This window comes from Nerophis ophidion, linkage group LG26 (assembly GCF_033978795.1).
Source record: "Nerophis ophidion isolate RoL-2023_Sa linkage group LG26, RoL_Noph_v1.0, whole genome shotgun sequence".
In the NCBI taxonomy this organism is placed as follows: Eukaryota; Metazoa; Chordata; class Actinopteri; order Syngnathiformes; family Syngnathidae; genus Nerophis; species Nerophis ophidion.
This window is the reverse complement of record NC_084636.1, coordinates 9,098,020-9,125,509: the sequence shown is the minus strand read 5'-3', so window position 1 is coordinate 9,125,509 and position 27,490 is coordinate 9,098,020. Positions and strand designations below refer to the sequence as shown.

The 27,490-nt window shown below is 42.6% G+C and overlaps 1 protein-coding gene across 1 annotated transcript in view; it reads right to left on the bottom strand.

Annotated features, from left to right (window-relative positions):
• prrc2c (proline-rich coiled-coil 2C) overlaps positions 1-27,490 on the bottom strand; it is a 62,237-nt gene that overhangs the window by 27,885 nt on the left and 6,862 nt on the right. Inside the window, exons 2-15 of the mRNA XM_061888482.1 lie at positions 14,181-14,348; positions 13,890-14,064; positions 9,942-10,051; positions 9,706-9,828; positions 9,283-9,575; positions 9,130-9,209; positions 8,887-9,026; positions 6,128-6,215; positions 5,876-6,059; positions 5,151-5,805; positions 4,869-5,044; positions 4,514-4,781; positions 4,207-4,417; positions 1,671-4,115 (exon numbers count right to left, since the gene is read on the bottom strand). Of these exons, the coding sequence (XP_061744466.1) occupies positions 1,671-4,115; positions 4,207-4,417; positions 4,514-4,781; positions 4,869-5,044; positions 5,151-5,805; positions 5,876-6,059; positions 6,128-6,215; positions 8,887-9,026; positions 9,130-9,209; positions 9,283-9,575; positions 9,706-9,828; positions 9,942-10,051; positions 13,890-14,064; positions 14,181-14,295 (5,063 nt within the window). The 5' untranslated portion in view covers positions 14,296-14,348. The remainder of the gene's footprint in view (positions 1-1,670; positions 4,116-4,206; positions 4,418-4,513; positions 4,782-4,868; positions 5,045-5,150; positions 5,806-5,875; positions 6,060-6,127; positions 6,216-8,886; positions 9,027-9,129; positions 9,210-9,282; positions 9,576-9,705; positions 9,829-9,941; positions 10,052-13,889; positions 14,065-14,180; positions 14,349-27,490) is intronic.

Below are 27,490 nucleotides of genomic sequence, written 5' to 3'. Positions count from 1 at the left end.
AAGAGAAGTATCCCACACTTCTCGTTTGTAAAGTAAATCTGAACAGCCGACATGGGCATCTACATCAACTACCGAATTTTTCGGAGTATAAGTCGCAACTGCCGAAAATGCATAATAAAGAAGGAAAAAACATATATAAGTCGCACTGAAGTATAAGTCGCGTTTTTGGGGGAAATTTATTTGATAAAACCCAACACCAAGAATCGACATTTGAAAGGCAATTTGAATAAAATAAAGAATAGTGAACAACAGGCTGAATAAGTGTACGTTATATGAGGCATAAATAACCAACTAAGAAGATGCCTTTTATGTTAACATAACATATTATGGTAAGAGTCATTCAAATAACTATAACATATAGAACATGCTATACGTTTACCAAACAATCTGTCACTCCTAATCCATAAATACCATGAAATCTTATACGTCTAGTCTCTTACGTGAACTAGATAAATAATATTAATTGATATTTTACGGTAATGTGTTAATAATTTCACACATAAGTCGCTACTGAGTATAAGTCGCACCCCTAGCCAAATTATGAAAAAAACTGCGACTTATAGTCCGAAAAATACGGTATATGATTTGCCTGAGAAGCTGGACAGGACAAAAAATAAATAAAAATAAAAAAGTACTGTTGTAATTCGGTCGGTGCCTAGAAAAGTACCTAATTTGGTACCCATCCCTAGTTTCAAATGCCATCTTCAAACAAAGGATACATTAAGACACTTAAGTTGGAGTAAAAACACTATTTCTATTGTTTTACATAACTTTAAAACCAAGTAAAAAACATAAAACTTCAAAAAAGCAGTATTGAAACAGTGTTAATTTTGCTGCCGAAAAATTTTCGTCATAGTTATTGTCAACGACCTTTTTTTTTTCTGACTAAAACGAGACACAAACTAAATAAAAAATAATTGACGTGGACTAAGACGATGACGAGGTGTATTGACATATTCCTCAACGAATAAAAACGAGACGAAAATGTCTGCCAGAGACGAGATCCAATCGGAACTCATTTCGTTAGGAAGAGGCGGGAAGAGAACCAATCAGAGCGACGTGGTAAGGAAGTTACGTAAACGTAATTTGCGTTTGAGACTGACCCGGGAATGCGCTGCAGAAGACAACATGTCAACGCCGGGGAGGAAGAGGAGAGAGGACATACGGGGAAATTTTATATTTGACGTCAAAGATAACAAGACGCAGTGTAAGAAATGCAGCGCGAGGATTACGGGGAAAAACACAACAAACTTGAAGCGACATTTACAGTCGAATCACCCTGAAATCCACACACAGGTAAGTATTTTCCACAACATACAACTCACTCGACGTTATCCCGTTTATTACACAGCTTACTCGTGAAATACTACATTTGAGACATGATTTTCATCAAAATACGACCTGTATCGGTGATTTTTCCGCTGTTTTGCTTTGACTTTCAGAAATTGAAGGGAAAGTTTACATATTACCCTTTAGTCGACTAAATCTACTGTAGTTTTTGTCGACTATAATCTTATATTTCGTCGACTAAAACTAAAACAATTTAAATAAATAAATTATGACTAAAACTAAATTACATTTTAGTCAAAAGACTATGACTAAAACCAAATCAAATTTTGCTGTCAAAATTACCACTGTATTGAAAACATTTATATTGACTGAAAACTCACCCTTTACGACCACCTTTGGCTCCTCCCCTCCTCTCCCCCTTTGCCCCGGCATAGCTGCGACCTGGTTTGGCTCCACTGTTGCCTCTGCGATTCTGCCTCTCGATGGGCCTCTGGCTTGAGAAACTCCTTTTGCCTCCGGCCACTACCTCGCGTTTTGGGGAAACCACTCCTTCAGGGGGGCTTTTGTTGGGTGTCAGAGAGCCCTGAGGTGGTGCGGGCATCGCGGTGGCGGCTTCACTGGTAGCGGCCTGCGCCCCCCGCCTCTCCTCACGCTCTCTCCTTTCGTTGAAGTCACTGCTCTCGGAGGCCGTCTCCCATTCCTCATTGGCTTGATCAGAGGAATTCTGGTTGGACAAGTCAGGGGATTTGGTGCCGGCGGCAGTGGCGGTAGGGCTGGTAGCCTCAGTAAAGGGTGCTTCAAGAGGAGAGGAGTGGTTGGGCGCAGATGCTGTGGCTTCAGCAGAAACGGTCAGAGGGGTTCCGGGTGCTCGCGATAAAGTGGGTGAGACAGATACAGGTGCAGACATGGAGCATGCAGCACTAGCAGGAGAGGGCGCAGGATGTAGAGGCACAGTGTGGTTTGGAGCTGGATCTCCACTTGTTAGAACCGCAGCCTCCCGTTCCTTCAGCCGCCGGAAGCGGGGGGGCTTATCTTGCCTGGGGGGTCTTGCTGGCCTAGCACGGCGGGGTCTCTCTCTACTACTCTGAGGAGCACCGTCCACAAATTTCTTGTTGTCAGACCTCGGTGGCCGACGCTCAGACAGCGGATGATCATATCGCGATGTGGACTCCATGTCCTCGGGTCTGAACGTCTCCATAGGCTTAGAAGGCCACTGAGAGGAGGAATCTCTCGGTGCTGGTCTTCTCAGAGGAGCCGAGCGAGGGCCTCCTCGTTCCCTAGCTACACCCCGTCTGCTATACAATCCTCCTCTTCCCCTGCGAGAAGGCTCTCCTTTCGGAAGAAATCCTGGTTTGGGTCGGTCATCATCCATTCTTGAGCCCATCTTTTCACCCATGTGAGGCGGTCCAAAGCCTGGCTTGTGCATGCCTGACCGGGCCTCGCCAGGGAGCTCACGTCTAATCGGACGGCTAGGTTTGGCGCTAGGCTCGCGATCTGAAGGTCCGGTATCACTTGCAGACTCTCTACCGCCCTCACTTTCAGAATCCGTGTCCGAGCCCCGGCGGCGTCGACGTTTTGGTATAACCTCGAAGTCGGAGCTCTCGCTGCGAGTCTCGCTTTCCTCCCTGTTCCGGAAGGCCGCAGCTGCACCGGGAGGTAAATCTGAGCGGGATCGAGGTTCTCGGAGAGGGTACTCTCGGCTTCGGCCACGACCACCCCTGCCTCGGCCGCCGTATGTCCCACGGAAGCTACGCCCTCTGGAGTAATACTCTCCTCGACCTCGACTTTTGAAGTTAGAATCAACAGGCCACTCCCTGTCCCTGTCCCTGTCCCTGTCCTTGTCCATTTCTTTGTCCCTCTCGCGGTCCCGCTCCCTCTCTTCTCTTCGGTAGGTACGCAGAGCAAGATGTGACTCTTTTCTGGAGGGCAGTTTAGGCTCAGAATGTTTGTCACTGCTGGGTGGTTTGTCGGCCTTCTCCTCCTGAGAGGACGAGGTGGGAGCCCCGGAGGAAGTTTGGGGCTCTCTGGGTTTAGGGAGACCAGCTGGCATTTCCTCAACCTCAGTAGCTTCTCTTTTACCCTCGGCTGGTGGTCTGGAGCCTTCAGGAGCAGGTGGAGCAGCTGCAGCAGCCACAGAGGGAGCTTTGGAGGATTGCTCCTTTTTGGTCCTATCCCCTCTATCTCCTCTCTCATGACGCTTCTCCCTCTCTTCTCTTTGCTCTCGCTCTTCTTTCATGTCTCTTAGAACAGGCTTTTTTATCGGACCAGACCTTCGGAGGGGTCTCTCCCCGCCGGGTCCTTCTCTGCGGCCTGGTCCCGATCTTCCACCCCACCGTAGCTCGGTCTTCTGCTTGCTAGGAACGGGTAGAGGCAGCTTTTCTTGTTTGTGTAGTCCGTCGGCTGGTGGGGTGGCCCTGCTGCCAGTAAATGCGACCTGTGGGTACAGTTCGTTCTGAGGCTTATCATCGGCCCTGTCAATGGGGTCATGCAGCTCTAGTGCTTTGCTTCCCAGTGGCAGCCCATCAAACCTGGGCTCGTCAAGCTTGAGAGAGTGGCAGGAACCCTGGGAGACACTTCTCTGCAGCATAGCTTTGCCGAGTGCTTCTACTTCCTCCCCACTTGGTAGTCCTGCCTCATCAGGGTCGAAGCCTGAGGTAACAGGAACTCTGTCTATAGGTCCAGGCACATCATCTGGGCCCTGTGAAAAGGCTGTTATGGGCTCAGGGGGGTCCCGAAAGAAGTTATTTTTACGAGAGTCCAATGCACTGTGTTCCTGGGGATAAATTGCTGGGAGACCTCTGTCCAGATCTAAAGCAGACTCCATCCTAATGACAAAGAAAAAACATACTGTGAAACAAATAAACATTGCAAAACATATGCACAATTTCCCGTTTTATTGTTTTTTGTTTATTTTACCTTGGCTCTTTGATGTCATCCCGCACTTTAGGAGGAGTTACAGGGGGCAACGGCTCGGATGGCGAGTACGGGTCAGATCCCCACACCATCCTCGAGTCAGAGGGCAGGCCATGGTCACGGATGGGTCGAGCCAAGTGGTCAAATGAATCGGAGCTGGAGCTGGAGTTGTCCCCGGGCTCTCTGCGTGCAATCTGCTTGGGCGGCATCCTCCCTAAAGAGGACCATGGAAAAGAGACTGGAAATCTAACTTTGTCTTAAACCACAAAAAGTCCTGCAACACAAGTAAGAGTCAAATAATTTTTTTTACCAGGGTGAATGTTTGTTGGCATATCCATGGGAGGACGCCCTGACATCATGCGGGGGTCCATGTAGGGCTGCATCATGAGCCAGCGGGGGTCAAAGCCCATGGAGGCTAGGTGTTGGTGATGCGGGCCGATGGGTTGATACATTGAGCGATGTTGCTGCTGCTGTTGGTTTTGTGGCGTACCATCGACTCTACTACCCGATGGCGACACGGAACCCCCGCTTTGCTGCTGATGCTGCTGCTGATGCCACTGCTGCTGCTTCATTTGTTCCTATAAGAACAATAACGCTGATATATTACATTACTGCCCTCTACTAATTTGCTTCAGGAGAAACACCCAGATGAGCTGTTTTTTCACCTGTTGTCTGAGGAAACGCGGCGGTAGAGATTTTTGAAACTGCTTTGAGTAGCCGGAGGTGAGGGAAGGACGCATAGCAGCGGCTGCCTCACCCTCCAGCTGTGGGGGTGCGATGGCAATATCTTCACCACCACTGGGGGTGTCCATATGAGGCAGGGACTGCTGCGGTTCATCCACTGTATTAAAAACAAAAATACAAATAAAATGTGCAATACAGAAGGACAGCGATAAGCTAAATGCATCCAAACTAATGCAGAATCAGTGGTTTGTTTGCAATCTCACCTCTATTGTCCTCCATGTTGAAATAGTCTCGGATAGGCACCGTTGTCCTTTCAGTTTGGTTCTCATCGACGAGTGGACAGACCTCAGACAAAGTGATCGCTCCTTCGCTCGGGAGCTCAGGAGCAGTCACCACAGGCCTATGTACAGGGGACGGGGGCCGATGAGGCAAGGGAAGCTCCTCCTCTACGCTTGGTTCGACTGGCTCTAGATTGATTCTCTCACTGTCTCGATCCGCCCTCTCGTCTACTGGAGTGGCTAGAGGAGTCTGCACTCCAGAGGGCTCTGGCTGTAAAACTGGAATTGAAGGTGCAGGACTTGACGCAGGATCAGGCACAGACGGAGCTTCCTCTTGTGGAGAGACACTTGCGAGGCCCTCGTTGCAAGGGGCCTGAGGCGGGACTGCTTTGCTCTCAACTGACTGCCGATGTTTTTCATTGAGCCGTTTGAGTTTCTCAGCACAGGCAGCGAGGCGTTGTTCTTCCATCCTCCGCTCCTCTTCTTCTCGCCGCCTCCTTGCGCGTTCCACAGCTTCAGAAACCTCAGATTTCTTGCGCTTCTGTCGCCAGGCCTCAGAGTCCTCCTCGGCAGCAGCAACTGGTGTAGCCAGTGGTTTGGTGCCACGTGGAGCTTCGCCGCTCACCGTTCGAGCACCACCCTAAGAGGTTTGCAGAGTGATTAGCTAGCTTATCCATGAACATCCGACGATGTGTGCAACACGTTCCTACCTGGTAGTCTTGAGGGGCAGACACTTTGTTGTACTGCCCCACAATGCCAGGAGAAGGCACTCTGGGATCTACACTGTCCGCCCATGATGTTTTAACAGCTCCTTGCTCCTCGGAACCCTCCTTCGAGGCCTCCTGACCATCTGGCGGCCGCGATCTCATACGTTCCACTTTACCCATCCACTCCCTGACAATTTATATAAGTTCAGTTGAGGCAAGCTTTATCTAATGATACATTTTTTTTAAAATACCTACCAGTTTTCTCCCTTCTCTTTATTAGCATGGTTCTCCTCATCATCACTAAAGTTCAGCTTCTCAGTGTAGTCCACCTCCATCTGAGCTCCTGAAATGTGGAAAGGTTGACCAATTTAAAAGGGGTCTTATCATGCAAAAACGCTTTCTTAGCTTTTGGTACCTGTTCAGGTGTATTTGGGATCTGCACAAGTCCCGAAAATTGGAAATTACTGTGTCCATATTCCATACAGTCTTAGCAAAACAAAAACCACTACCAAACATAGCTGCAGGGCAGGGACGAAAGTGTAGGCAGCATGTGGGGGCGTGGTAAGGTGGGCTTCATTTGCATCTGACAACTCAATCTCAAAACAAACCGTTTTTATAAGCAGACAGAAAGTGGATTAAAGATACGTCTTTTTAGCAATATGTATGCACATTTTTTTACCAAAGAACAATCATCACACGTTATGTAAATAAAAATTGTTTCAAAAATAGGGCTGTGAAGTGATTAATTTAAAAAAAAATCTTTAAAAAATCTGACTAATCACCCTTCAACTGTGATTAATCATGATTAATCACAGGTTACTTAATATTTGTGTAAGAAAATACCAATATTTGGATACAAATGCAATTTGGTAGTCATGTCATTAAGAATTTTTTATTTTTTTTAAATGGTTGTACTGAACTGCAGTTTAGGAGGAATAAAGACCTCATTTTAAAAGTCTCTCCAATAATATAGCAAACTAGGTACAGATGTACAGTACATGAATATATAATAAAATAAAGACAACTTTACATAGTGCACTGTTTAAATCTGCATTTACTCTTCTTTAGTTTAACCAGTTTTTTTTTAAATAAATGTAAGCCATTTTTCCTTTTGTTGCTGCAGTTGAACAAACCCTGTGGTGAATCTTCATTCAATTTAGGGCAATGTGATACATATTATTAGTCAGTTGATGCATTAAGGTGGACACCCCTATTAAAAATAGAAAAAAAATGATAGAATAGAATAAAAAGTATTTTATTGATCCCTGGGGGAAATTCAGCACCACAGTTCGCTCACAATAAACAATTATTACACTTTTGATATGACACCCTTTAAGAAGTGTAAACCCTCCTGATATTTCAGAATACCCAAGATGGTGACATTGCAGTGGTATGATATCACAGTGTTTTTCAACCTTTTTTGAGCCGAGGCACATTTTTTGCGTTGTCGCAATTGTTGAATATGAATTAAACCATAACCAAGCATGCATCAATATAGGTCTTGTCTCAAAGTAGGTGTACTGTCACCACCGGTCACATCAGCCCCTGACTTATTTGGAGTTTTTTGCTGTTTTCTTGTGTGAAGTGTTTTACTTCTTGTCTTGCGCTCCTATTTTGGTGGCTTTTTCTCGTTTTTTGGTATTCTCCTGTAGCAGTTTCATGTCTTCCTTTGAGTGATATTTCCCGCATCTACTTTGTTTTAGCAATCAAGAATATTTTAGTTGTTTTTATCCTAATGTTGTGGGGACATTGTTGATTGTCATGTCATGTTCGGATGTACTTTGTACATCCACAGTAAGTCTTTGCAGTCGTCCAGCATTCTGTTTTTGTTTACTTTTTAACCAGTTCAGTTGTAGTTTTGTTCTGCATAGCCTTCCCTAAGCTTCAATGCCCTTTCTTAGAGGCACTCACCTTTTGTTTATTTTTTGATTTAAGCATTAGACACCTTTTTACCTGCACCCTGCCTCCCGCTGTTTCCGATGTCTACAAAGCAATCAGCTACCGGCTGCCACCTACTTATATGGAAGTGTATTACACGGTTACTCTGCACCGACACTCAACAACAACACATCATTTGCAGACTATAATTACTGGTTTGCAAAAAAAATATTTTTAACCCAAATAGGTGAAATTACATAATCTCCCACAGCACACCAGACTGTACCTCACGGCACATTGGTTGAAAAACACTGTAATAGAGGAATGAAATGAATAATATTTATATAACACTTCTCTAGTGACTCAAAGCACTTTACATAGTGAAACTAGGGCTGGGTGATATATTGATATACACGATATATCACGGGTTTGTCTCTGTGCGATAGAGAAAATGACTTTATCGTGATATTTGAGTATACGTCCTCACGCAGTTGCGTTTAGCTTCGGGCATTACATTACAGGCTCTCCTCGCTCTTTCTTGTCTCTCCTTCTCACAGACAGCAAGCGAACCTTTTTACACACGTCACATACTGTCACGTCATACGTGACATACATATACGCCCTCACGGAGCAGAGATGTAATAGCATGGGTTACGTTAGCTGTGATGCTAGCAGAGCCATGCGAGTGGTAATACGAGAGAAAGAAGGTGCGAACGAAGGAAGAATTAATTCTGTTGATGAACGTGGACCCCGACTTAAACAAGTTGAAAAACTTATTGGGGTTTTTGCATTCAGTGGTCAATTGTACGGAATATGTACTGTACTGTGCAATCTACTAATAAAAGTCTCAATCAATCAAAAAAAGCACTTTATATGTAGAACGGTTTTGTTAAGAAACCAATCTTCGTTTTTATTTTACATATGTTGACCACATTAACCTTGGCAATGGACCCTGTGTGTATACGTATGTTATGCCATTGTTTACAAATTTGGTAAATAAATAACCAAAAAATTTATATTTTGTTGTTTTCTTACTGTACCGAAAATGAACCGAACTATGACCACTAAACCGAGGTACCTACCGAACCGAAATTTTTGTGTACCGTTACACTCCTAGGTAACACACCAGTACTGACCTGCCCAGCCCTCATCAGTATCCGTGTCCAAGTTGTCCAGCTCTTTGAGTTCTGTCGCGCTAATAATGGAAGGTCGATCTGGATCCTGGATCCACGACTGAGGAGGAGGCTGCTGGGGCCGTGCTAAGCGAGGAGGACCCCTGGGAGGAAAACAAAATAGATCAACAAAAGTTGCAACATCTAGGGTCATAGTAATTCTCGTCAATCTCTCTCAAAGTTGTTTTGATTTAAAAATCCTCTCACTTTGCTCCATCTTGTGCCACGGGGAATCGGAGGGTTCCTTGCTTTTGGCTGTATGACATTTGAGGATAGGCGTGAAACATCTGAAAAGAAAATCCAAAAATAAGACGCAACAAAGACAGCAAATTGTGACGTTATCCTCGTTAAGAGGCTTACATAGGATGGCATCATGCTTCTGAACGTGGGGTCAAAGTGGGGGGGCACCCCAGCAGGCGGTTGCTGTCCCCCGTTAAGCTTTGGCTGAGAAGGCCCCGAGGGCGGCATCTTCTCCTTGCCGTCCCTCTTCTCTTTCTGGCTGTCAGCGGTCAGGTTTCGGCCAGCCTCGTCACCTTCCTCAGGCGGGGCGGAGGTATCGGCGCTTCCCTCCTCTGGCGGCCTGCTGTCCATCGCAGAGGGGCTGGATGCCGCGTTCAAATTCCTCCCTCCACCTTCCCGCCAACTGCCAACATCTGTCAGAATGAAAAGATACATTTTATGTTTGGGTTGGATCTACTGATGGGAGTCCTGTGGGCTTCTTGTAGCAAAGAAACAATGCATGTCAACAATAAAAGGGGATGAAATTAAAGATTGCAGCCATACTTTGAGGTCTGAGGCTGGGGCCTGGTCCGTAAGGCTCCTCCTCTTGTCCATCTTTCTCTCCATCGCCAGACGCCTGCAAGCTGGGGAATTCCTGGTGGAATTGGCTGCTCACACGAGGCGCTCCTGTCGACACAAGCACATTTTCACTGGTGTAATAGTATGCACACTAAGACCATCTTGACTTTGCTTTGCAACAGAATAATCTGTGTTGTCCTGTGTAGCTTCCGAATACATACCGTCTATTTGTGTTTGCTTGCTGTTAGCCCAAGAACGGCTAGGCCCAGCTGGAATCTCTTGAGGCGGAAGCACTGCTGGTTTGATCTGTGGTGGGGGTGTCTCTTGTTGCCTATAGTACAAAACACCAATCAGTCACTACTTATTTATACACTTAGTCTGATTTCGCAAATAATTATTTTTTTTTGTATTTTCACACTATATGTGAATTCAAGGCGTCCATGCACTTTCTCCAAGTGCCTTCCGTACACTGAGGGGGGGGCTTATTTTCATTTTAGCGCGGTTAGCCACCTGCGGATCCTTACAACTTCTTTTAAGTGATGTCCGGTGTAATACTGGCACAGATTACAAATGTTAGGTCTGTAATGGTAAGTTGATGTTAAATAGCAGACAGTATTTAAGAAATTATCTTAGATTGTGCAACGATCATGACGCTACAACCAAGAATATATTGGGGCATATGCCGGTCCGAAGCAAAGACAGACCGGCGGAGGAGTTTTTGGACGACGAATAACGGAAACAAAACTTCACGTTGATGACCCATGAACGCTGTGCCAGGTCCACTACTAACAACATTGTGAAGTATGCGGACGACACAACAGTAGTGGGCCTCATCCGTGACAACGAAATGGATTACAGGGAGGAGGTGAAACATCTGGTTGACTGGTGCAGAACCAACAACCTGGTCCTGAACGTCGACAAGACCAAGGAGATAGTCGACTTCAGGAAGCACCAATTCAGCCGCGCTCCACTCTTCATCAGCGGCACAGCGGTGGAAATGGTAAGCAGCACCAAGTTCCTGGGGGTGCAGATAACTGACAATATGACCTGGTCCCTACACACCGGAGATCTTGTAAAAAGAACTCAACTTTTTGCGTCGGATGAAAAAAGCACAGCTCCTTCCCCCCACTGTTACCACATTCTACAGAGGCACTATAGAGAGCCTACTGACCAACTGCATGTCTGTCTGGACTGGAGCCTGCAGTGCCTCAGACTGGAAGTCTCTGCAGAGAGTGGTGAGGACGGCGGAAAACATCATCAGGACTCCTCTTACCCCTATTCAGATGATCGCAAAAAGCCGCTGCCTGACCAGGGCTCAGAAAATCTGCAGACTCCTCCCACCCCCACCAAGTACTGTTTTCACTGCTAGACTCTAGAAAGAAGTTCCGCAGCCTCCGTAGCAGAACCTCCAGGTTCTGTAACAGCTTCTTCCCTCAGGCCGTAAGACTCTTAAACGCATCATAATAATCCCTTAATTCCCCCCAAAAATGAATTAAATCGCTGGAATATAAAGACAATATAACTTACATCCATAAACGTGGATGCATATGCAAAAGTGCAATATATTTATCTGTACAGTAATCTATTTACATCTGCACCTTATAGCTTTTTTAACCTACACTACCATGAGCTAATGCAACAAGTTCAAATTTGAAAGACAATCAAAAGGAAGTCTAGTCTAGTTCTGAATGTTTCTGAGTTCATTCATAAGGCTCTGTCGATTGATGGAAGGAGTTTTAAATCCGAAGGAAAAGACTGTTCATATCACGACCGATACTGTTCCAGATGAAGTTTGCTAATGTTCTGTGCTAGTTTGCCAGTTGTGCAGAATACAGAGTCACTGCTTATTAGTTTGGAGTGCACAAATGCAGCATGTAGAGCAAACCTGGGGCATTTTAAGTCCCGGGACCCACTTGCAGCCCGTTAGGCTTTTCAATCTGGCTCGCCGGACATTTCCCAAATAACTTTTTTAGATCTCTAAGAATGCTAGTCTAGGTGTCATTATGATGTGCAGCGATGTTTTCAAATTACCGTCAGTCTTGAACTATACAAAGTATTTCAATGGTTGGAATCTGCGCTTTTGCATGATATTTTAGTGACTAGTGTTGTCCTGATACCAATATTATTTCAATACTTTTTGGTACTTTTCTATACTTTTCTAAATAGACGGGACCAGAAAAAATTGCATTATAGGCTTTATTTTAACAAAAAATCTTAGGGTGGGGCAGACCGGTACTTTTCAGAGGCGGTATGGTACCGAATATGATTATTAGTATCGCGGTACTATACTAATACCCGAATCCCGTACAACCCCTACTAGTTACTATGGTAATCTATGTCACAGTAAGTCAGACAAGGCACAAAGCAGTGTGGGTGGGGAGCGTTTCCACAGAGTGTTTCCAGAGTGGCCAGCCTGAAATGCGGGTGTCAGGAACAGATGCGGAAGGAAATTTTTTTAACAAAGTTCTAAAGCTTTGTGATGTATCAGATTGTAGATGTTTTTTTACCCTTCGTGTTCATATTTCGCTGTGTTTGTTACATTTGGCTTGATTGTAAAATATGTCGATTGAGAGGGGGTGTGACGTTCACATGTTCTCAATATTCAGGGTTTTATCGTTCATAGAAAAAAAATTAATTCCATTTAATTCCATTCCGTTTTTAAGGCGGTCTGTCGTAATATTTTTAGCATTCAATCAGACTTTATTGTGAGGTTTTGTATTACCGTATTTTTCGGATTGTAAGTCGCAGTTTTTTCATAGTTTGGCCGGGGGTGCGACATATACTCCGGAGCGATTTGTGTGTGAAATTATTAACACATTACCGTAAAATATTAAAAAATATTATTTATCTAATTCGCGGAAGAGACGAAGAAAATGCCAGCCATCGTTACACACACGTCAGCAATTGTCACACACACGTCAACCAATTAGAATTTGGCGAGGGAGTGTCGTGGCAGAAGTGTATTGTGGGTCACGGGATGCTAACTGCTATATGCTACTGCTCTAGCTATTAAAATGGATCACTTCATCGTTGGCGGTAACTTATAAAAACTGAGAAGGGCTGAACAAAAATGGCACCGAAAAGGAAATCATGTACTGCAGATTACAAGCTGGACGTAGTGAAATATGCAGCAGAAAACGACAGGAGGAAGCGGCGCATACCTTTGGAGTTGGCAGAGTTGTTTAGAAGCAACATCGAGGAAGAAGATTTCATAGGATTTATCGATTAGGAGTGACAGATTGTTTGGTAAAGGTATAGCTTGTTCTATATGTTATAGTTATTTGAATGACTCTTACCATAATATGTCACGTTAACATACCAGGCACCTTGTCAGTTGGTTATTTATGCCTGTTGTTCACTATTCTTTATTTATTTTAAATTGCCTTTCAAATGTCTATACTTGGTGTTGGATTTTATCAAATAAATTTCCCCCAAAAAGGTGACTTATACTCCAGTGCGAAGTATATATGTTTTTTTCCTTCTTTATTATGCATTTTCGGCCGGTGCGACGTATACTCCGGAGCGACTTATACTCCGAAATATACGGTAATTTTCCTAAAAATAGATATACCAGCCCCAGACACATTTTTTCTCTATATTTTTCTCTGGAATCTGGCCCCCCGAGTCAATATAATTGCCCAGGCCTGGTGTAGAGGTTTATGTACGCATTATCATTCGTGGCTTTATCATCTTTCATCTCATTCATATTTCGCTCGGGAGTCCGAATTAAGCCGACATTTAACATTTCCTTAGATACCTTCTTAAAATATGTTGCTATTTTTCTACCATCGATGCACTTCAAAATGTTCTGTTCTTTTCATATGTAAAACAAATAAAAAGTATCCTCTTCATGACAATGGTAGTTATTGAATGGTATCTCTTTCCGGGTTGTATTCCAAGTGTTGAGACTGGCGCGATACGGAGGATCCTCTCGGGCCGCACACCCCCCCACAGAGATCGGGTTTCCTTATCGCTAAATCCAAGTGTGTTAGTCTGACTTTTTAAAAAAGGAACACGATCGGATTAAGGTGTTCCCAGGGGCTGTAGGAGTCTTATTTAGAGATAGACTATTTGAGAAATTTGACTTATTTTGTGCATGGAAACGTACTGAGGTTGGCCATCATGTGAGTCTAAAACGTCCAAAGTCAAAAACAAGTGAGGAGCACTACCTTTCCTCTCCTCCCTCGTTTCGGGACGCCCAGCCGCTACCGTCTTTGGGGACGATGTTAACGTTTGGGTCGTTTCCCTTGTTCTCGGCTTTCAAGCTGGGCAGGTTGGCCGGAGGGGGCATACGCCTGCTGGACGCAACTTTGCCCAAACTCTGCAGTCCATGTCTGGCAGCGACTGTTGCGTAAAAAGAAGAACAAGGAAAGGGTGAGTTAAGAATGTATCATCTCTGAAAGTCCCATCATAACGCGTTGACGTCCTGCTTTAGAAAGAGAAAAACATGGTTCTTCTACCTGCAGTTTTTTGGGTTTCCAAAGATTTGCCTTTGTAGGTGTTGAAGAGGCTAAGGGTCGCATACTTTGTTTTGCCATCCTTTGCCTTGGTGCTTTGCCCTGACTTCTCGGACATTTCGCTGGACACTCATTGAGTCTGGTCCTTTGGCCTCGCCCCAGAACCAGCTCCTGAAAGTAAAAGAATGGGAAAAACTAAGACCAGAGAAGACGAAAAGAACATGCCATCAAAATGACAATGATTAAATAAAAACATGGCCACAGACAAAGCAGGCGTGCATTGTTGCACCGTAGTCACGGAGGCCATACATTATTAAGTAGGTGGCAGCAACAGCAGGGAAAAGAGAGAGTGCCAGAGTGTGTGTGTGTGTGTGTGTGTGTGTGTGTGTGTGTGTGTGTCTGCCATACAGTAGGTCCCATATACTACATACAATTTTTCCAATGGTCTTTACAAGTCCCAAAGGTGTAAGGTTGTAAATCTATCCTTCATGTTGGAATTTAGACAGTTATAAGGACTTGTAGTAAGCCCTACGGAGAACACACTGTTTTGTGTGTGTGAGTTTGTGTAGCTTTAATGGATGAGTTGTGTTTCAACTAGACTGTCTCTCACAGTGTGTTTGTTTCACAGAAGTTATTGTGCACTTATTTACATTTTAAATGTACAGTCCAACTAGGCCTGAGCGATATATCAATTTTTTTGATAAATGTTTTGTTGCAGACGATTGAAAAAAAAAATTCCCCTCTGTCTAGGGGTGTGACGGTTCACAAAAATTTCGGTTTGGTACGTACCTCGGTTTAGAGGTCACGGTTCGGTTCATTTTCGGTACAGTAAGAAAACAACAAAATATAAATTTTTTGGTTATTTATTTACCAAATTTGTAAACAATGGCTTGAGCCTTTTAACATTGGGAACACTATAATTATTATGCCCACGTTAATCCACATTAAACTGCCTCAAGTTGTTGCTTCGATGAAATAAAATGACAACTTTTTTTCTACATATAAAAGGTGCAACATTAAACAGTTTCAAGTCAAATCATCATGCTTAATTTATTACAGCATTGGGGAAGCCTGTAGTTGATTGTTTAATATGTAAATGTTATATTTGGATCAACATGTGATAGCAGGGACCCTGCCATTCAAAACTAGGCTGCGTCATTACTAATGATTCATGTAACTATAGCTGAAAAATAGTACAATAGCAATAGGAGAGACTATTCATCTCTGAACACCATGGAGGTCATGTAGGCTTTATGATGCACTTACATTATTATATACATTATCAGAGACAGAAACTCTTCATTTAACATAATGTCCTTTTTTGCTGCTTCAACACACCTCAATCAACACTGTCCGTAACACACACACACACACACACACACACCGCAAAATGAGCTAACGTTACGCTAAAAGCTAACTAGCGCTGACTAGATGCGCTCTGAATACGCACTGCTGATTGGCCGGTTACCGCTACTGTTGTAACCAATCAGATGGTTGTGTGGGTGGGACAATGCAGGGTGCTGTGCAGGAGACAGAGGCAGAATGGAGCGGAGCAGCTTGATAAAACTTTAGCATATGTTCGTGTGGAACTCGTTCGGTACTCCTCCGCACCGAACCGGAACCCCCGTACCGAAACGGTTCAATACAAATACACGTACCGTTACACCCCTACCTCTGGCATACTTTTTGCCTGCATCAGCTTCAGTCACCCTCGCCTGCCACCTTACTTCCTTAGTGGGGATTTAAAACAAATGAACCGCTTTTTCCAAAGAAAAGAAAAGTGTTGCATTACTTTTGTTTTGCAGCAACATATGGGCAACAAATGACTGCAAGGCGCAAAGTTTTAAAAAAAGCAGCAGCACAAACTTATTCCAGCATCTGAAACCGAAGCCTCCAGTCATGTGCGGGAAATGCAACTCAACGAGCCGAACAAGACTGCAACAACAATAAACTCCGCTTAAAACGCATCTCATTGCGGTACAATCATTACGATACCATGTATTAGAACTAGGGATGCACTGAATAATCGGTAACCGAATATATTCGGCCGAATATGGCAAAAAAAGCCACATTCGGCCTTCGGTGGAATGAGTTAAATGCAAGGCCGAATAGTGGCGTGTGACGCAATGACGCAATTTTTTGACGCGGTGACGCAATCAACCAACGTACAGTGACGTGGTGACGTTGTAACCCGGCGCCTTCAGAAAAATGTCAGCAGTGTGGAGATATTTTAAAGTGTCGGAAAGTGACAAAAGTATTGCAGTTTGCGACGAATGTTCAGCCAAACTGTTTCGAGGAGGTGCCTCGTGGCCGACGTCTTTGAGAGGGCGAAAAAGTTTGTGACTGACAGTGCCAAAGCAAACGGAATTACAAAGAAGGCAATGGAGTTTATGGCTTTGGATGAACAACCGTTTAGTGTTGTGGAAGACATTGGCTTTCGGGGACTCATGGAGCTCATTGAGCCCCGTTACACGATACCGAGCAGACGGTATTTGTCTGAAGTGTGCTCTTTACATTGTGTGTGTGCTGTTTACATTATTAGCCTGTTGTGTAGGCTACCTGTATAAGTGTATGAGGTTACAAGCACACACTTATTGAGATTTAGTGGGGCCTCTGTTTACATTATTAGACTGTTGTGTAGGCTACCTGTATAAGTGTATGAGGTTACAAGCACACACTTGTTGAGATTTAGTGGGGCCTCTGTTTACATTATTAGACTGTTGTGTAGGCTACCTCTATAAGTGTATGACGTTACAAGCACACACTTAATTGAGATTTACTTGAGCCTTCTGCTTACATTATTAGTCTATCTACTGTGGCTAAGCAGACTTTTGCCAAAAGGACAATAATTCATTTTTTGTTGGTTTATCCACTTTAATGCACTTTTTTTCTTTTTGGAATGCATGTTTTGTTTTAAGGCCTAATATAAATGAAAAACGTTGTGCTTTTTTTGAAAAACAAAGGCTACTGGAATATTAAAAAATGTCAATATTCAATAAAAATTTACTTTATTTAAAAAACGTGTCTAAAAATGTATTCTAGGCTATTTATGCAATATAAAAAAAATTGTGAAAAACTGCATTCATTATTCGGTATTCAGTATTCGGCCTTCGGCCAAGCGTTTAAATTTTATTCGGCTTCGGCCACAAATTTTCATTTCGGTGCATCCCTAATTAGAACACAGCACAATGCATAGCACGATCACGAAAGCAGTCGCTCTGCACACCGCCGAGATGTGTGAATGAAAAGGCCTGCCTTTATCCACTTACTAAAACTAGTATATTATCTTTTCAATGTGTTACTTGATTATATATTTGCATACAATGTATAATACTACTACTATTGTACCCTCAGCACACTACTTCATGAATCCAAAATACATCCAGACTTGAGATTTTCTTTGTTTACTAGGAGGGCAACATGTCAAGAGCAAGGTCTTTGTGTTGTTTTCCGCCATTGCAAACTTGCGTACCCATGTGACAATCGCAATATCTCATCACTAAATCAGAGTAGCAACACTCCTGGCTCCAGTCTAGTCTACTTGCAACAAAAAAACAAAGCAGTCACGTTTGTTAAAAGGTGCCTTATGTAAATAATTTCATGTCAAGTCATCATTGAATGGCCCTGACATGTCAAAAGGCGTTAATAAATCATGTTCTTCTCAAATACCTCAATAACTGATAACAGTAGTTCAGCCGGGATATGCTCATTTCAAAATTAGATTTACAGCCCCGAAATATTGTTTTCATTTCGATGCCCCACCCTCCACTGTTTGACCAATGAGAAAGTCATTGAGTGTGTCACATCCAGGTTGCCAGTTACACACCGCCACCTTTGTCGAGCTACTGCCACTGGTAAAGTTACTAAACATGTCAGACCTTAGTAAATCTAAAAGGCATCGTTACGATTCTCAACTTATTCATGAGAAAGCCAGGAACAAAACGAAGATTTGTATCGGGGATACCTTTGAAAGATGGAGACGATTGAAGGCGGACAAGATTTTTTAATCTGACGCCACACTTGCTAATTTCCTCCTTGATAGGCAAGTAAAGTATTTACATTCTCTAGCCGGGTCGATGACACATTGTCACATAGGCTAACGAGCAGAATATATGCCCGTTAGCCATTTGTGGAAAATATATTTTTGACAAATAAAACCTCTATGGATTTCGTTCTCAATATACCGATACGCCGAGGAAATGCGTTACAACATTAGCACGGAAAATTGTCGTTTCTGGTACTGTATTTGCTTGGCACAATATAATGCATTACATGTAATAATTTTCTACTTTGTGTATTGACATGGTATAAGGCTATATGATTTATGCGTAACATGGTTTATGCATAACGTAGGTTGGCTCATAGAATTGCACTTTGCACTGAAAGAAAGTGATTTGCGTACATGGAAGAGAATACAGTGCGTCAGTTTGGATGCAACAAAGAGTTATAAGCTGAACAAAATGTGGCGGTAATTTTTGTATTGGCCTTGGCTTGCCATCAAAGTATGCCTATTGGATATATTACATATTATATACAATTATTTTGATGGCGGTCCCTGCTGTCAAACTAGACATTTTAGCAGGGTAATGCTAAGAATCTGTCCCGACTACCGACGAAAATATTGCTGCTTAGCCTTACAAATACATTTGGCTAATTGACATCAGGAAAATGTGGCATAATTACTTAGTAAACCATCTTGCAAGAAGCATAAACAAGAGAACCCTACAGCGTAGGACTCATCGATTGCCATTTGAAGTTCTTAAGAGTAGGATTCGGCTGTGTATCTCGCGACCTCAGTCATGGAGAGTGGGAGGGGACTACATAATTTTGACCCTGATTGCAGTACTATTTCTGGCCACATAATTATGGTTATAAATTGAAAACGGCAAGAAAATAAAAATCTGCTGTCGGTCTAGTTAGGTCCGCTGACATATTGCAAAATGAACAGGATTTTGTGTGACTTTTCAGGGATTGGCACAGCCAGTTTTAGCAGGATTAATGTGTTGTAAGCGCTCCCTGCTAGGTTTTGAATGGATGCAACACTGCTGGTGTGAATGCACTCAATACAGCCTGGGGGCAAATCCCACAGACACATTAGAACAACTAATTTCCTCTAACAGCATTCATCTTACAAGTATTCTGTTACATGCATTGTGAGGTTGTCTGCTTACCCCAGACTCGTAACCGTCTTGCCACATTACCTAAAATTCAGTTCATCTTGCGTTTACACTACTGAAGTTAGGTTAAAAAAAATGTTTTCTCCAAATCTTTTTCAAGCTGCTGTACATTCCCTGCACTATCCACGCTTTGAAAAACCCACCGGATTAGAAAGAACGCTTTGACCTTTTTTAGTTGACTTGAATTTGAGTCAAATCTCTCTGGCTATCACTGTTAATCATTACAGCCTGTTGTGGGGCACATACCGTATTTTTCGGAGTATAAGTCGCTCCGGAGTATAAGTCACACCTGCCGAAAATGCATAATAAAGAAGGAGAAAAACACTTGCGTATAAATCGCATTTTTGGGGGAAATTTATTGGATAAAACCCAAAACCAATAATAGACATTTGAAAGGCAATTTAACATAAATAAAGAATAGTGAACAACAGGCTGGATAAGTGTATGTTATATGAGGCATAAATAACCAACTGAGGAGGTGCCTGGTATGTTAAACGTAACATATTATGGTAAGAGTTATTCAAAAAACTATAACTTATAGAACATGCTATACGTTTACCAAACAATCTGTCACTCCTAATCCATAAATCCCATGAAATCTTATACGTCTAGTCTCTTATGTGAATGAGCTAAATAATATTATTTGATATTTTATGGCAACGTGTTAATAATCTCACACATAAATCGCTCCTGAGTATAGGTTGCCCCCCCGGCCAAACTATGAAAAAAACTGCGACTTATAGTCTGAAAAATACGGTACTTATAAAATATCAGAAAAAAATTTGCAAAAAAATAAATAAAACGAGTGAATGTAAAAGGTGCTGTGGTGGTACAAACAAAGCTACGCTAATACCTATCACTAACAATTACAAATAAAGTGTACTTTATAATTATTCTAAGCATGTATCTGTGTTGGCCCTGCGATGAGGTGGCGACTTGTACAGGGTGTAAGCTGCCTTCCACCCAATTGTAGCTGAGATAGGTAATAAGTGGTAGAAAATGGATGGATGTAATATATACATTTTCGTATTATTTAAATAAAGTAAATAGTTCCATTTTGGCTGAATAAACATAAAACACCTTTCATAAAATCTAGCCTTTAAATAGACTCCCTTTTTAGACCAGTTGATCTGCCGTTTCTTTTCTTTTTCTTCTATGTCCCACTCTCCCGTGTGGAGGGGGTCCGGTCCGATCCGGTGGCCATGTACTGCTCGCCTGTGTATCGGCTGGGGACATCTCTGCGCTGCTGGTCCGCCTACGCTTGGGATGGTTTCCTGCTGGCTCCGCTGTGAACGGGACTCTCGCTGCTGTGTCTTGGATCCTCTTTGGACTGGACTCTCGCGACTGTGTTGTATCCATTGTGGATTGAACTTTCACAGTATCATGTTAGATCCGCTCGACATCCATTGCTTTCCTCCTCTCTAAGGTTCTCATAGTCATCATTGTCACCGACGTCCCACTGGGTGTGAGTTTTCCTACCGAGGATGTCGTGGTGGTTTGTGCAGCCCTTTGAGACACTAGTGATTTAGGGCTATATAAGTAAACATTGATTGATTGATTGATTGATAAAATGTAAATTTCATTAAACATCATTCAGGCGCTTACAATCATTATTAGAGAATCAAATAAATGAATAAGAGACAAATAATGTTATACCAGTCCCGATTAAGATTGCGTTGCCACTTTTGCTGTGGAAAAAATTAAAACATTTTTTCTGAAGAGATACTTGGTCACTTTAGTGCAGTCTGGTTTAGATTCACACTTGTATTTTGGTCAGCAGACAAAATGATGCAATCAGTTCACCAAATGCATATCACGCCTCGACTAGGCGTATGTGACGTGTACATTATCTCACTCCTCCAAAGCTACACGTCGTCTTCTGGGTCACATTCACATATAAAAGAGCACTGATGAAAGTTATGGATGCTGACAGGCGAAGAGTAGCAAGAAGAGAGTAAGACGCTGGTATCGAGAGCTAAAGCCTCCCATGCATAAAAGATCCAGGGTCATGTCACCTCCTCAAAGCATGTGGAAAGGCATTACGGACTACAACACTCCGGGTGCACAATGGCCTTAACTGGTTCTACTCCCACTTTGATGACACCAGCAACAACATTGCGAGACTCACATCACTGCCTGATAGGACAGGATATACTTTATTTATCCTACATTTGGGAAAATGTGGTTGCAATGCAGATCTTGCATACTGTCAGAAATGTAAAACATAATAAACACTAAAAACGGAATAAATTATACATAATGTACACTAAACAATTGAATTATGTATACAGTAGGGGTGTAACGGTACGTGTATTTGTATTGAACCGTTTCGGCACGGGGGTTTCGGTTCGGCGATGAGTTTGTAAGCAGAAGTCTTCACAAGCTGCTCTGCTTTCTGCCTCTGTCACAGCAGCAAACATTGTTCCGCCCACACAACCATCTGATTGGTTACATATAAAGCCAATCAGCAGTGCGTATTCAGAACGCATGTTGTCAATGCTTTAGCGTCGAGCAGATATGAGTTTAGCAGCGGACATCGTACTCTCCCCAAATTATAAAAAAACACTTCCAAGTCAACTACTTTCTAAACATCACTATGAGCCCGTTGACGTTCTAGAAACTTAAACTGCAGCTCAGCTCACTCGCAGTCCTGGCTTTAGGTGAAGGCTAGTTAGCTTTTAGCGTAACGTTAGCTCATTTTGCTGTGTGTGTGTAAGTGTGTATGTGAGTGTGTGTTAAGGGAAGCAAAGCCCTGTCTATCTGTTATTGCATTGAACTCCATGGTGTTCGGGGATGAATAGTCTCTCCCATTGCTGTTGTACTATTTTTTCTGCTATAGTTACATTAATCGTTACAAATGTAGCAGCTTAGTTTGAATGGCAGGGTCCATGCCATCATATGTTGACAACAATATAACATTTACATAATAAAAGTCAACTACAGGCTTCCCAAATTCTGTAATAAATTAAGCCCAATGAGTTGACTTGAAACTGTTTAATGTTGCACTTTTTATATGTAGAAGAAAGGTTTTGTCATTTTATTTAATCAAAGCAACAACTTGAGGCAGTTTAATGTGGATTAACGTGGGCAGAATTATTATAGTGTACCCAATGTTAAAAGGATAAAGCCTTTGTTTACACATTTGGTAAATAAATAACCAAAAAGTTTATTTTTTGTTGTTTTCTTACTGTACCGAAAGTGAACCGACCCGTGACCTCTAAACTGAGGTACGTACCAAACCAAAATGTTAAGTGTACCGTTACACTCCTAGTATACAGTAAATGAAATAATAAATAACACAATCTTAACACCCATAATGCACACTGCCGGAAAGTTTTGCATGCCAAGAAAAAAAGCACAGTAATTACACAAGTGTGTTGTAAAGTCTGACGAATGTGGGTAGAACTGACCCGCGGTACCGCTCCTTCCTGCACTGTGGATCTAACAGTCTGTAGCTGAGGGAGCAACTCAGGGCCTACACAGTGTTGTCGCACAAGGAGTGAGGGATTAGACATTGTAAAGTCATCATTCTGTCGGCCACCTCCTAAACGCAGTCTAGTGGGCAGCCTGGGACAGAGTCAGCGGTCTTAATCACTTAGTTCATTAACTCTGTTCCTGTCTCTGACCGTGCTGCCCCCCTCCCGGTGGCATAAAACACCGCCGTGTCATAAAAAAAGTGCAGTAGTGAGCCGCACACAGTCTACTCAAGAGGTATAGGTGAATTTGCCCCTTAAATTGTGAGTCCGGCCCAGTTTATTGTTAAGGTGAACACACAGGTATATAAATGAGTCTCTATATGAACCCTGGATGTTCACCGATGCGAGTGGTGGAGCTGACTGCAGGAAATCAATGACAAGGTCTTTTATCTTGCGGGAGTTCCAGGGCAGGTGATTACGTGCACACCAGTCCACGAAGCCGAGATGACTTTTTGGTATTTCTGCTCGCTTTTCTCTCCGTAGGTCCAGACAGCATGCCAAGGCGGGTAACTCAACAATCCTCTGTTCCAACCTACTTGAATATAGCATCCATCGTTCTTCTATTAAAGAGTTCCAAATTACTATCAGCCAGTAGACCCTACTTCAATAGTCAAAAAGTGCTTGGAGAAGCTGGTTAGAGCCAGATTATGTCATTGGGGACCTTCACCAGTACACCAAGAGAAGAACCTCTCCACTGACACCATCTCATCAATGGTCCTCACAGCCTTCACCCACTTGGGGCTCATGTCTGAAAAACTTTGCGTGAGCTACTGAGCTCTCCATTTGGTCAAAAGACTACATAGGAATGCGCTTCATTTTAGGCCAAGAATTGTTCTATAAGCAGTGAAAGTGACTCACGCAGATTTTACCCCAGCAGACAACTTTTTTTGTGCACAGCAAACTTTATAAATTAAGCCACTAGAGAGCAGGAACTCCTACATCTGCCTGGTCTTCACCCCTGCCACATACCCTAGTGAAGAAGATGGATACTCAAGGGCGAGCTGGGTCCTGGACCTGGAATTACAACACTGTCACCTCTTACTTCACAGTTATGGACCAAAAAATGAATATTCTAACTTAGTGGTTTTGTCATGCTTAACATGGGACATAGTTTTTTTACACCCCCTGAACCCAACTACCACTGAGAACACGATCATATTTATTACTCTGTATGACACTTCACATGTTGCTAGCACAAAAAAATCTGCATACAAAACACCCATAAGGGTGCTCTAAAAACATCCAAAAACCTCACTCAGTATTTAGTTTTATATATACATTAAAGGGGAACATTATCACCAAACCTATGCAAGCGTCAATATGTACCTCGATGTTGCAGAAAAAATACCATGTATTTTTTTAACCGATTTCCGAACTCTAAATGGGTGAATTTTGGCAAATTAAACGCCTTTCTGTTTATCGGTCTTTTGCGATGACGTCAGAACGTGACGTCACTGAGGTAACACACCCGCCATATTCATTTTCACATTACAAACACCGGGTCTCAGCTCTGTTATTTCCGTTTTTTCGACTATTTTTTGGAACCTTGGAGACATCATGCCTCGTCGGTGTGTTGTCGGAGGGTGTAACAACACTAACAGGGAGGGATTCAAGTTGCACCACTGGCAAAAAAAATCTGCCGCCAGACCCCCATTGAATGTACCAGAGTTTCTTCACATTTGACCGCCGATGCTAAGACAGACATGGCACAGAGATGTATGGATAAGCTGCAGATGCATTTGCAACGATTAAGTCAACGAAATCACAAAGGTGAGTTTTGTTCATGTTGTTGACTTATGCGCTAATCAGACATATTTGGTCTACGGGATGACTGCCAGCTAATCGATGCTAACATGCTATGCCTAATCGTATGCTAACATGCTATTTACGCTAGCTGTATGTACATTTGAAACTTGATACCCACATTTAATGCGAAACAAACACTTACCAATCGGCGGATTTAAGTTGCTCCAGTCTCACAAGATGTGAAAGTCCTGATCGCTGGGTCCGCACATTTTACCAGCGATGATAATAAGGCAGCCATGCTATGGGCCATTTCATTAGGTACACCCACGCAATGGCCGAATAGCATCAATAGCTATTCGCTCAATAGCTTCAATTTCTTCTTCAATTTCATTTTCGCCATCTGCCTCCATACTCCGACCATCTGTTTCAATACATGCGTAATCAGTTGAATCGCTTAATCCGCTGAAATCCGAGTCTGAATCCGGGCTAATGACGCTATATCTTGCTGTGGTAACCGCCATGTTGTTTGTATTGGCAGCCCTGTATGACGTCAAAGGGAAATGGATAGTGGTTTGAAGATAGCGAAAATAAGGCACATTAAAGCTTTATTTAGGGATATTCCGGGATCGGTAAAACTTTGAAAAAAACTTAAAAAAATACAACAAGCCACTGGGAACTGATTTTTATTGTTTTTAACCCTTTTGAATTGTGATAATGTTCCCCTTTAAGTATATACATAGTGTAGTTACAGGCCCATTCATAATAAGATGTAATATTTATGTATTTTCCTTCAACTACAACACTGACTACTACTCATGGCAGACTTCGAGAGTCAACAAACATAATAAAATAATCACTTACTGTACAATAACTGCTCTCACTGGGATTATATATACTTATATGTCGCATTTCTACCTTGAAGGTACTCAAAACGCTTTCACACTATTTCTACATTCACTTACTCAATCAATCAATCAATAAATGTTTACCTTATATAGCCTTAAATCACTATTATCTCACACATTCATACACTGATGGCGGGAGCTGGCATACAAGGCCTTAACCACGACTTTATTACCTCTGTTTGTTAGCAAATTAACTCAAGCAATTAGGATTTTGATGAAATATTCAGGAAATGTCCACAAAATAAGTGAAGTGAATTACATTTATCTAATGACTTTTTCTCTAGTGACCCAAAGGACTTTACATAGTGAAACCCAATATCTAAGTTACATTTGAACCAGTGTGGGTGGCACTGAGAGCAGGAGGGTAAAGTGTCTTGCCCAAGGACACAACCGCAGTAACTAGGATGGCAGAAGCTGGGATCGAACCTGGAACCCTCAAGTTGCTGGCACGGCCACTCTATCAACCGAGCTATAACAATTCCTCTTATGTGCTACGAATACTTAATTTTGTGCTTTTGGCGTTCCATGCCCCCACCTTGACACCAAACATTGCGCAGAGGACTTTTTGATGTGTAGGCCCAAGATAAAACAACCAAAAAACAAACTACACTGACCAAGTTTTAGTTCAATACAGTCACACGTCATGGCATTAATGTGAGGATTTTGAAACTGCAGTACCACGGTATGCGAATGGACGTCGTTTCCTGTCTTTCTCGTCTCCATCTCTCATCTCCGGGTCTAAGTTGGCTGTCAAAGTTTAGCAACTTCTCAGCTATGGCCACATTATTCTACAATCTAGGTGAGAGGTATGATTTATAATCTACAAAAAAAGAGCGATATAGATATTCACTTCATTCTCGGATCAATGCACCGCTAAAAGTAGGACCTTAACGATATCGCTACTACTTGGTTATAATTAAAGTCACTAAATGTAAATAGAGTATTGTTGCCGATTTTTTTTGTTTTTTTAGTGGGTTTTCTGGTTATACACACAATTCTGTCATAACTCACATTAGCTCCATTGTTAGCGGACTTTTATTTACGAGCCAGAATGCATTAAAAAAGATAAGTGTGGTAGCCATTTTTGTGTTATGTATATTTCTGTAGTCGAGCATATATCAAGTAAAATTAATTATCGGTTGCTTGATGAATGCTAGGGCCTACTGTGCTACTGCACTTTGGTGTTGGTCATTGTGGTGGTGTTAAATGAATACTTGGGCCTACTGTGCTACTGTAGTTTGTCTATTTTTCTTCTTTTCATTATGGTTGTGGTAGCCATTTTTGTGTTTGTATATTGCTAGTACTGCATATATTAAGTTAATACATTTGTTTTTTGAATTTCCATGAAAATACGTTTTGATATATTAAGTTAATTTATTAAATTAGAAAGTGTCATTTACAGCACCTATGGCGAAAGCATATAAGAATGCACAGGTGAAACTGATTGGACAAATGTGGGGTTTAGAGACTGTTTGTCAAAACTTCTTACGCAACACTTGAGCCTTTGTTTTGTTTATAGCTTTATATGTAGTAAAGTTGATTTTGTCAACCTTGATTTTCCGGGAGACTCCCGAAATTCAGCGCCTCTCCCGAAAATCTCCCGAAATTCAAGCGGAGCTGGAGGCCACGCCCCCTCCAGCTCCATGCGGGCCTGAGTCAGGACAGCTTGTTTTCACGTCCGCTTTCCCACAATATAAACGGCGTGTCCGCTTGATGATGTTATAACTGTAGAATGATCGAGGGCGAGTTCTTAGTTTCTTATGTGGGTTTATTGTTAGGCAGTTTCATTAACATCCTCCCAGCGCGGTAACAAAACACAACAACAGCAGTCATGTTTTCGTCTACAGTAAAGCAGTTCGTCTGCCGTAAACAGTAATGTTGTGACACTCTTAAACAGGACAAAACTGCCATCTACTGTACATGCATATGTGACAATAACATCTACGGCTGTTAGAGAGTGCAGTGCGCAACGGCGCACACAACAAGGAGACGAAGCAGAAGTACGAGGA